Source organism: Oncorhynchus nerka, linkage group LG16, assembly GCF_034236695.1.
Source record: "Oncorhynchus nerka isolate Pitt River linkage group LG16, Oner_Uvic_2.0, whole genome shotgun sequence".
Lineage (NCBI taxonomy): Eukaryota > Metazoa > Chordata > Actinopteri > Salmoniformes > Salmonidae > Oncorhynchus > Oncorhynchus nerka.
This window is the reverse complement of record NC_088411.1, coordinates 46915043-46927542: the sequence shown is the minus strand read 5'-3', so window position 1 is coordinate 46927542 and position 12500 is coordinate 46915043. Positions and strand designations below refer to the sequence as shown.

At 41.4% G+C, this 12500-nt stretch overlaps 1 protein-coding gene across 1 annotated transcript in view; it reads right to left on the bottom strand.

The window, feature by feature from the left end:
- Window positions 1–12500, bottom strand: part of LOC115125786 (transforming acidic coiled-coil-containing protein 2-like) — a 64406-nt gene that overhangs the window by 48578 nt on the left and 3328 nt on the right. Inside the window, exons 3-5 of the mRNA XM_065002702.1 lie at window positions 12090–12139; window positions 9360–9439; window positions 8913–9075 (exon numbers count right to left, since the gene is read on the bottom strand). Coding sequence (XP_064858774.1) covers window positions 8913–9075; window positions 9360–9439; window positions 12090–12139 — 293 coding nt within the window. The remainder of the gene's footprint in view (window positions 1–8912; window positions 9076–9359; window positions 9440–12089; window positions 12140–12500) is intronic.

Sequence of the window (12500 nt, the reverse complement as noted above, 5' to 3'; positions counted from 1 at the left end):
GAGGAGGGACTGTGGAGTGGGGAAACATCAGACAGTGTGAGACACAGACGAGATGGGAGGAAGAGGAGGAAGAGGAGGAAGAGGAGTGGTGAAACATCAGACAGCGTGAGACAGAGACGAGATGGGAGGAAGAGGAGGAAGAGGAGTGGTGAAATATCAGACAGCGTGAGACAGAGACGAGATGGGAGGAAGAGGAGGAAGAGGAGGAAGAAGAGTGGTGAAACATCAGACAGTGTGAGACAGAGACGAGATGGGAGGAAGAGGAGGAAGAGGAGGAAGAAGAGTGGTGAAACATCAGACAGCGTGAGACAGAGACGAGATGGGAGGAAGAGGAGGAAGAGGAGGAAGAGGAGTGGTGAAACATCAAACAGCGTGAGACAGATACGAGATGGGAGGAAGAGGAGGAAGAGAAACATCAGGTGTGAGGAAGAGATGGGAGGAAGAGGAGGAAGAGGAGGAAGAGGAGTGGTGAAACGTCAGACAGCGTGAGACAGATACGAGATGGGAGGAAGAGGAGGAAGAGGAGGAAGAGGAGTGGTGAAACATCAGACAGCGTGAGACAGAGACGAGATGGGAGGAAGAGGAGGAAGAGGAGGAAGAGGAGTGGTGAAACATTAGACAGCGTGAGACAGAGACGAGATGGGAGGAAGAGGAGGAAGAGGAGGAAGAGGGAAGTGGTGAAACATCAGACAGCGTGAGACAGAGACGAGATGGGAGGAAGAGGAGGAAGAGGAGGAAGAAGAGTGGTGAAACATCAGACAGTGTGAGACAGAGACGAGATGGGAGGAAGAGGAGGAAGAGGAGGAAGAAGAGTGGTGAAACATCAGACAGCGTGAGACAGAGACGAGATGGGAGGAAGAGGAGGAAGAGGAGGAAGAGGAGTGGTGAAACATCAGACAGCGTGAGACAGAGACGAGATGGGAGGAAGAGGAGGAAGAGGAGGAAGAGGAGTGGTGAAACATCAGACAGCGTGAGACAGATACGAGATGGGAGGAAGAGGAGGAAGAGGAGTGGTGAAACATCAGACAGTGTGAGACAGAGACGAGATGGGAGGAAGAGGAGGAAGAGGAGGAAGAGGAGTGGTGAAACGTCAGACAGTGTGAGACAGATACGAGATGGGAGGAAGAGGAGGAAGAGGAGGAAGAGGAGTGGTGAAACATCAGACAGCGTGAGACAGAGACGAGATGGGAGGAAGAGGAGGAAGAGGAGGAAGAGGAGTGGTGAAACATTAGACAGCGTGAGACAGAGACGAGATGGGAGGAAGAGGAGGAAGAGGAGGAAGAGGAGTGGTGAAACATCAGACAGCGTGAGACAGAGACGAGATGGGAGGAAGAGGAGGAAGAGGAGTGGTGAAACATCAGACAGCGTGAGACAGAGACGAGATGGGAGGAAGAGGAGGAAGAGGAGGAAGAAGAGTGGTGAAACATCAGACAGCGTGAGACAGAGACGAGATGGGAGGAAGAGGAGTGGGGAAGAGACATGGGAATAGACAGAGGTAGGGTTTCAGGTCCTTTCGGGAAGACTCTGCTGTCCTAGCTTCAGGGGGGAAGATGGACAGGGACTCTGCTGTCCTAGCTTCAGGGGGAAGATGGACAGGGACTCTGCTGTCCTAGCATCAGGGGGAAGATTGACAGGGCCTCTGCTGTCCTAGCATCAGGGGGAAGATGGACTCTGCTGTCCTAGCATCAGGGGGAAGATGGACAGGGACTCTGCTGTCCTAGCATCAGGGGGAAGATGGACTCTGCTTTCCTAGCATCAGGGGGGAAGATGGACTCTGCTACCCTAGCGTCAGGGGGAAGATGGACAGGGACTCTACTGACCTAGCATCAGGGGGAAGATGGACAGGGACTCTGCTGTTCTAGCATCAGGGGGAAGATAGACTCTGCTGTCCTAGCATCAGGGGGAAGATGGACAGGGACTCTGCTGTTCTAGCATCAGGGGGAAGATTGACAGGGACTCTGCTGTCCTAGCATCAGGGGAAGATGGACTCTGCTTTTCTAGCATCAGGGGGAAGATGGACAGGGACTCTGCTGTCCTAGCATCAGGGGGAAGATGGACAGGGATCTACTGTCCTAGCTTCAGGGGGAAGATGGACTCTGCTGTCCTAGCATCAGGGAAGATGGACAGGGCCTCTGCTGTCCTAGCATCAGGGGAAGATGGACTCTGCTTTCCTAGCATCAGGGGAAGATGAACAGGGACTCTACTGTCCTAGCATCAGGGGAAGATGGACTGGAGCATCAGGGGGAAGATGGACAGGGCCTCTGCTGTCCTAGCATCAGGGGAAGATGGACTCTGCTTTCCTAGCATCAGGGGAAGATGAACAGGGACTCTACTGTCCTAGCATCAGGGGAAGATGGACAGGGACTCTGCTGTCCTAGCATCAGGGGGAAGATGGACAGGGATCTACTGTCCTAGCTTCAGGGGGAAGATGGACTCTGCTGTCCTAGCATCAGGGGGGAAGATGGACAGGGCCTCTGCTGTCCTAGCATCAGGGGGAAGATGGACTCTGCTTTCCTAGCATCAGGGGGAAGATGAACAGGGACTCTACTGTCCTAGCATCAGGGGGAAGATGGACAGGGACTCTGCTGTCCTAGCTTCAGGGGGAAGATGGACAGGGACTGCTGTCCTAGCTTCAGGGGGAAGATGGACAGGGACTCTGCTGTCCTAGCATCAGGGGGAAGATGGACAGGGACTGCTGTCCTAGCTTCAGGGGGAAGATGGACAGGGAATCTGCTGTCCTAGCATTAGGGGGAAGATGGGCAGGGAATCTGCTGTCCTAGCATCAGGGGGGAAGATGGGCAGAACTCTACTGTCCTAGCATCAGGGGGAAGCTGGTTCCACCATTGGGGTGCCAGGACAGAGAAGAGCTTGGACTTGGTAGAGGGAGGCTGAGCGGAACCTGCCTCCTGTAGGGGTGGGAAGTCCAAGAGACCAGTGGTGGACCGTAGATTACTTTCAGGGTGATGAAACATCTCAAATCAAGTTGTGAAATCTCGCACCTTCTCCAAACCTTCAACCAGGCGTCAATGAACCTTCTTTCTGCGGACATTCAACCTGAAATGAGGTTATGTGTTGACCTACCCAACAGACCTCACTTTCAGCACATCTGGCATGACCCTGTTGTGTTCATCAGTGTTGTTGTTAGTTGTTGTTATTTACCAGAAAAACAACAGTATATCATCATAAATAATGACTCCCATTTGATTGAGGAATGACTACAGATTGATGAGTAGGTTTTGCAAATTTCCAGTAGCTTTCACCAAAATTCCCAAGTTTTCCAGAAATCAGTGTTGGAAGAGTCCCGGAATAAAGATAGAATAAGCAGGTGGAAATCCCGATTCCTCCAAACAGGATTTCTGGAAAACCTGGGAATTTTGGTGAAAGTTACCGGAATTGTGCAAACCCTAGGAATGAGGATAACGTGACGTTATCAGATGGTGGCTGACCCAGATGAAGTCAACCATATCCCCAAGTCACCTTCGTGTTTATCGAAGCCTTTCCTGATCAGGCCAACAGGCAACATGCATGGATGGGTTTCATACAAAGGAGAGAAAAGGCCCAGTGCTCTTTTCTGCTGATTGTTTCAGGAAAGCTGGTGATTGGAATTCAGGGGTTAGGGGTCACAGGTCAGGGGCTACAAGCCGTGTTAGGTGGGGAAATACAAGGAGAGGCAGCAGCAATTAATTATTGTTATTGTTGAGTAACGGCCATGGGCTCACACAATGGTGTTACTAAAGGTGGGGGGCAGGCTAAGACACGCTCATGCTGCTCTCACAGTCACACATCGACACACACACACACGGTGAGCAGGTACAGGTGCAGGCTGGTTCAGCTCAGTACCTGGGGGGTGACAGTGGAGAGGGAGGGGCTGTCTGAGATGTGTTTGGCTACCTGCAGAGCCTCTATCCTCAGAGCAGCTAGAACCAGTTCCTCCTGAGACGCAGGTAGGACGGGGGGACGGGGGGACGGGTGAGTGGGAGGAGTGGGAGAAGGGAGGGTGTGGCCAGAGGGAGGAGGAGGAAGGGTGTGGCCATAGGGAGGAGGAGGAAGGGTGTTGCAGGAGGGAGGAGGAAGGGGGAGGAGTGGGAGAAGGGAGGGTGTGGCCAGAGGGAGGAGGAGGAGACATAAAGAGAACCAGAAGTTGAGGCTACTTACTTCCCACCTATAGTACCCACACACACTCACAGATCAACAAACAGTCACACACACATACAGTAGTCAACACTTAACAGGCTAACATAATGTAGATAAAAGGAAGCTCAATGAAAGTAATGGAGTAGCTAAGGTAAAGGAAACTGACTAGACACCAGGGTGAAAATGAAGAGAGGCAGAGACAGTGAGGACACACACTCATCCTCAAACACCAATAGTGTTAGCATGATAAATCAATAATATAACTATGATAAATCAATAATATAACCATGATAAATCAATAATATAAATCAATAATATAACTATGATAAATCAATAATATAAATCAATAATATAACCATGATAAATCAATAATATAACTATGATAAATCAATAATATAAATCAATAATATAACCATGATAAATCAATAATATAACCATGATAAATCAATAATATAACCATGATAAATCAATAATATAACTATGATAAATCAATAATATAACCATGATAAATCAATAATATAACCATGATAAATCAATAATATAACCATGATAAATCAATAATATAACTATGATAAATCAATAATATAACTATGATAAATCAATAATATAACCATGATAAATCAATAATATAACTATGATAAATCAATAATATAACCATGATAAATCAATAATATAACCATGATAAATCAATAATATAACTATGATAAATCAATAATATAACTATGATAAATCAATAATATAACCATGATAAATCAATAATATAAATCAATAATATAACTATGATAAATCAATAATATAAATCAATAAATCAATAATAACTATGATAAATCAATAATATAACCATGATAAATCAATAATATAACCATGATAAATCAATAATATAACTATGATAAATCAATAATATAACTATGATAAATCAATAATATAACCATGATAAATCAATAATATAAATCAATAATATAACTATGATAAATCAATAATATAAATCAATAATATAACTATGATAAATCAATAATATAAATCAATAATATAACCATGATAAATCAATAATATAACTATGATAAATCAATAATATAACCATGATAAATCAATAATATAACTATGATAAATCAATAATATAACCATGATAAATCAATAATATAACCATGATAAATCAATAATATAACCATGATAAATCAATAATATAAATCAATAATATAAATCAATAATATAACCATGATAATATAACCATGATAAATCAATAATATAACCATGATAAATCAATAATATAACCATGATAAATCAATAATATAACCATGATAAATCAATAATATAACTATGATAAATCAATAATATAACTATGATAAATCAATAATATAACTATGATAAATCAATAATATAACTATGATAAATCAATAATATAAATCAATAATATAACTATGATAAATCAATAATATAAATCAATAATATAACTATGATAAATCAATAATATAACCATGATAAATCAATAATATAAATCAATAATATAACTATGATAAATCAATAATATAAATCAATAATATAACCATGATAAATCAATAATATAAATCAATAATATAACCATGATAAATCAATAATATAACCATGATAAATCAATAATATAACCATGATAAATCAATAATATAACCATGATAAATCAATAATATAACTATGATAAATCAATAATATAACTATGATAAATCAATAATATAACTATGATAAATCAATAATATAACTATGATAAATCAATAATATAACTATGATAAATCAATAATATAACTATGATAAATCAATAATATAACCATGATAAATCAATAATATAACTATGATAAATCAATAATATAACTATGATAAATCAATAATATAACTATGATAAATCAATAATATAACTATGATAAATCAATAATATAACTATGATAAATCAATAATATAACTATGATAAATCAATAATATAACCATGATAAATCAATAATATAACTATGATAAATCAATAATATAACTATGATAAATCAATAATATAACCATGATAAATCAATAATATAACCATGATAAATCAATAATATAACCATGATAAATCAATAATATAAATCAATAATATAACCATGATAAATCAATAATATAAATCAATAATATAACTATGATAAATCAATAATATAACTATGATAAATCAATAATATAAATCAATAATATAACCATGATAAATCAATAATATAAATCAATAATATAACCATGATAAATCAATAATATAAATCAATAATATAAATCAATAATATAACTATGATAAATCAATAATATAACTATGATAAATCAATAATATAACTATGATAAATCAATAATATAACCATGATAAATCAATAATATAACTATGATAAATCAATAATATAACCATGATAAATCAATAATATAACCATGATAAATCAATAATATAAATCAATAATATAACCATGATAAATCAATAATATAACCATGATAAATCAATAATATAACTATGATAAATCAATAATATAACCATGATAAATCAATAATATAACCATGATAAATCAATAATATAACCATGATAAATCAATAATATAACTATGATAAATCAATAATATAACCATGATAAATCAATAATATAAATCAATAATATAACCATGATAAATCAATAATATAACTATGATAAATCAATAATATAACTATGATAAATCAATAATATAACTATGATAAATCAATAATATAACCATGATAAATCAATAATATAACTATGATAAATCAATAATATAACTATGATAAATCAATAATATAACCATGATAAATCAATAATATAAATCAATAATATAACTATGATAAATCAATAATATAACCATGATAAATCAATAATATAACTATGATAAATCAATAATATAACCATGATAAATCAATAATATAACTATGATAAATCAATAATATAAATCAATAATATAACCATGATAAATCAATAATATAACTATGATAAATCAATAATATAACCATGATAAATCAATAATATAACTATGATAAATCAATAATATAAATCAATAATATAACCATGATAAATCAATAATATAACCATGATAAATCAATAATATAACTATGATAAATCAATAATATAAATCAATAATATAACCATGATAAATCAATAATATAAATCAATAATATAACCATGATAAATCAATAATATAACCATGATAAATCAATAATATAACTATGATAAATCAATAATATAACCATGATAAATCAATAATATAACCATGATAAATCAATAATATAACCATGATAAATCAATAATATAACTATGATAAATCAATAATATAACCATGATAAATCAATAATATAACTATGATAAATCAATAATATAACCATGATAAATCAATAATATAACCATGATAAATCAATAATATAACCATGATAAATCAATAATATAACCATGATAAATCAATAATATAAATCAATAATATAACCATGATAAATCAATAATATAACCATGATAAATCAATAATATAACCATGATAAATCAATAATATAAATCAATAATATAACCATGATAAATCAATAATATAACTATGATAAATCAATAATATAACCATGATAAATCAATAATCTAAATCAATAATCATGATAATTCATTAATACGATAGAGATGGTCCAACAGGAAGCTGGTTGACACGCGAGGGAGGACTCTAATCAACACACCTGTAGTTTGAGGGCGAAGGCAGGGGGGTTGGTCTCTGCCAGGTCAGCCTCCACAGCCTCCAGGTGCACCAGGGGGTCAGGGAACTCAGACAGCCTGGTTAAGTGAGGTGCGTCTGGGGATGGGACCTCCATAGGGCCCTGGGTGGGTAGCTACAGTACAGGGTGTGGCAGCAGGGAGGCGGAAGGGGGCGAGGAGCGCGGTGAGGAGGGGGCGAGGAGCGTGGTGAGGAGGGGGCGAGGAGGGGGTGAGGAGGGGCGAGGAGCGGGGTGAGGAGGGGGCGAGGAGCGTGGTGAGGAGGGGGCGAGGAGCGGGGTCAGAAGCGGGGTGAGGAGGGGGTGAGGAGGGGGTCAGAAGCGGGGTCAGAAGTGAGGTGAGGAGGGGGTGAGGAGGGGGTCAGAGGCGGGGTCAGATGAGGGGGTCAGAAGCGAGGTGAGGAGGGGGTGAGGAGGGTGTCAGAAGCGGGGTCAGAAGCGAGGTGAGGAGGGGGTGAGGAGCGGGGTCAGACGCGAGGTGAGGAGGGGGTGAGGAGGGGGTGGGGAGCGGGGTCAGAAGCGAGGTGAGGAGGGGGTGAGGAGGGGGTGAGGAGGGGGTCAGATGCGAGGTGAGGAGGGGGTGAGAGGCGGGGTCAGAAGCGAGGTGAGGAGGGGGTGAGGAGGGGGTCAGCATTGCACAGCAAAGCTTTGGGCAGTGTCAGCAGAAGGTTGGGAGGGGCTGAGTTGCTGAGACGGAGGTATGAGTTGTTTCCTGCTGACCGGTAGGTAGTTTATGGTAGTTACCTTTATGGAAGTTAACTTAAGCCAGGGATTTGAACGTTTAACCGGGGTACCATCTACACTGGAGGCCATACAGTATTTAGGGTTGGCACTGTCGCCCTCTACTGTACACATGACACGGACAGAGTTGAGAGGTCACGGCACAGCAAACTGGGAAAGAAAACGTGTCGTAACGTTGTATTCTGAGACGAGCCTGACACAAAGAGCATGGATATGGAAGACGACGAGAAACACACAGTCATTTCATCAGGTGTATTGATCCATTCCCCCCCCAAACGTATTGATTGACAACCAGAGAGTTCGGTATTGTGACTCACCAGTCCATGATCCCTGTCTGTGCTCTGTGTCCGGCTGAGTGACCGGCTCTCTCTCTTCCTGGTCTTCTCCTTCTCTCCAGCGGACCACTCCGGACCGGGCCGAGAGCCCAGCACCGGGGTCTTCATCTGGGCTGTGATCTGGGCCTCTATCTCCTCAAAGCTCCTAGAGAGAGGGAGAGAAGGAAGGAGGGATGTTGAGGAGAACAGACAGGATCTCTGTGTGGTAGAAGCATTACATTAGTGACTAGAACGGGATAGTGAAATGTTGTTCGGCATACCCTTCTAAATCTGAATGACATTTAGAACTAATTACTAATGACTTTAAAATGCAGTGCTCATGTTGATTATTGTGTGTGACTAAAGGGTGTGTGTGTGTGTGTGTGTGTGTGTGTGTGTGTGTGTGTGTGTGTGTGTGTGTGTGTGTGTGTGTGTCTCAGTGTGTTGTACCCTGTGCAGGGAGAGTTCGGTTCTGATCTGTGGTTAGGGTCTGTCACAGAGTCCAGCTTCAAGTAGAGAGCAGAAGGTTTCTTCACAGACAGAGGATGGAGAGAGAGAGAGAGAGTGTGAGAGAGGGCAGGAGTGTGTGAGAAAGACAGAGAGTGTGTGTGTGTGTGTGTGAGTGAGAGAGAGCGTGAGAGTGTGAGAGATAGAGAGAGTGTGAGAGAGGGCAGGAGTGTGTGAGAAAGACAGAGTGTGTGTGTGTGTGTGAGTGAGAGCGAGCGTGAGAGTGTGAGAGATAGAGAGAGTGTGAGAGAGGGCAGGAGTGTGTGAGAAAGACAGAGAGTGTGTGTGTGTGAGTGAGAGAGAGCGTGAGAGTGTGAGAGATAGAGTAGGGGAGAGAGCGTGAGAGTGTGAGAGAGAGAGCAGGGGAGAGAGAGAGAGTGTGAGAGAGGGCAGGAGTGTGTGAGAAAGACAGAGAGTGTGTGTGTGTGAGTGAGAGCGAGCGTGAGAGTGTGAGAGATAGAGAGAGTGTGAGAGAGGGCAGGAGTGTGTGAGAAAGACAGAGTGTGTGTGTGTGTGAGTGAGAGCGAGCGTGAGAGTGTGAGAGATAGAGTAGGGGAGAGAGGGCAGGAGTGTGAGAAAGAGAGAGGGGAGAGAGAGTGAGTGTGTGAGAGATAGAGCAGGGAGAGAGAGAGAGAGTGTGAGAGATAGAGTAGGGGAGAGAGAGAGAGAGTGTGAGAGAGAGAGCAGGGGAGAGAGAGAGAGTGTGAGAGAGAGAGCAGGGGAGAGAGAGAGAGAGAGAGTGTGAGAGAGAGTAGGGGAGAGAGAGAGAGTGTGAGAGATAGAGTAGGGGAGAGAGAGAGAGAGTGTGAGATAGAGTAGGGGAGAGAGAGAGAGTGTGAGAGATAGAGTAGGGGAGAGAGAGAGAGTGAGAGAGATAGAGTAGGGGAGAGAGAGTGTGAGAGATGAGAGAGGGAGAGTAGGGGAGAGAGAGAGATAGAGTAGGGGAGAGAGCGTGAGAGTGAGAGAGATAGAGTAGGGGAGAGAGAGAGAGAGATAGAGAGAGAGAGAGAGAGAGAGGAGAGAGATAGAGTAGGGGAGAGAGAGAGAGAGAGAGAGAGATAGAGAAGGGGAGAGAGAGAGAGACAGAGAGAGACAGAGAGACAGATAGAGTAGGGGAGAGAGAGAGAGACAGAGAGAGACAGAGAGACAGATAGAGTAGGGGAGAGAGAGAGAGAGAGAGAGAGACAGAGAGACAGATAGAGTAGGGGAGAGAGAGAGAGAGAGAGAGAGAGAGAGAGAGACAGAGAGACAGATAGAGTAGGGGAGAGAGAGAGAGAGAGAGAGAGTAGGAGAGGACATTAATACAATTAGACCCAACCAAATCATGAGAAAACAAAAAGACAATTACTTGACACATTGGAAATAATTAACAAAAATCAGAGCGAAATAGAATGCTAGTTGGCCCTAAACAGAGAGTACACAGTGGCAGAATACCTGACCACTGTGGAAAAACACCTGACCACTGTGGTAAATACCTAACCACTGTGGTAAAACACCTGACCACTGTGGTAAATACCTAACCACTGTGGTAAAACACCTGACCACTGTGGTAAAATACCTAACCACTGTGGAAAAATACCTGACCACTGTGGTAAATACCTAACCACTGTGGTAAAACACCTGACCACTGTGGTAAATACCTAACCACTGTGGTAAAACACCTGACCACTGTGGTAAAATACCTAACCACTGTGGAAAAATACCTGACCACTGTGGTAAATACCTAACCACTGTGGTAAAACACCTGACCACTGTGGTAAATACCTAACCACTGTGGTAAAACACCTGACCACTGTGGTAAAATACCTAACCACTGTGGAAAAACACCTGACCACTGTGGTAAAATACCTAACCACTGTGGAAAAATACCTGACCACTGTGGTAAATACCTAACCACTGTGGTAAAACACCTGACCACTGTGGTAAAATACCTAACCACTGTGGAAAAATACCTGACCACTGTGGTAAATACCTAACTACTGTGGTAAAACACCTGACCACTGTGGTAAAACACCTGACCACTGTGGTAAAATACCTAACCACTGTGGTAAAATACCTAACCACTGTGGTAAATACCTAACCACTGTGGTAAAACACCTGACCACTGTGGTAAAATACCTAACCACTGTGGAAAAATACCTGACCACTGTGGTAAATACCTAACCACTGTGGTAAAACACCTGACCACTGTGGTAAAATACCTGACCACTGTGGAAAAATACCTGACCACTGTGGAAAAATACCTGACCACTGTGGTAAAATACCTGACCACTGTGGAAAAATACCTGACAACTGTGGTAAAATACCTAACCACTGTGGTAAAATACCTAACCACTGTGGTAAAATACCTAACCACTGTGGTAAAATACCTGACCACTGTGGTAAAATACCTGACCACTGTGGAAAAACACCTGACCACTGTGGTAAAATACCTGACCACTGTGGAAAAACACCTAACCACTGTGGTAAAATACCTTACCACTGTGGTAAAATACCTGACCACTGTGGTAAAATACCTTACCACTGTGACTGACCCAAACTTAAGGGAAGCTTTGACTATGTACAGACTCAGTGAGCATAGCCTTGCTATTGAGAAAGGCCGCCGTAGGCAGACATGGCTCTCAAGAGAAGATGAAGAGGAACCTTCCTATCTGACTGTGGATAGATACTCACCGATGAAGAAGAGACAATCTTTCCCATGTACTCAATCTCATAGTCGGACACTGATGGAGAAAAGACTGAGTTAGAGACAGAAAGGGAAGATAGTCGGACACTGATGGAGAAAAGACTGAGTTAGAGACAGAAAGGGAAGATAGTCGGACACTGATGGAGAAAAGACTGAGTTAGAGACAGAAAGGGAAGATAGTCGGACACTGATGGAGAAAAGACTGAGTTAGAGACAGAAATAGGGAAGATGGAGAAAAGACTGAGTTAGAGACAGAAAGGGAAGATAGTCGGACACTGATGGAGACAACAGAAAAGACTGAGTTAGAGACAGAAAGGGAAGATAGTCGGACACTGATGGAGACAACAGAAAAGATTGAGTTAGAGACAGAAAGGGAAGATAGTCGGACACTGATGGAG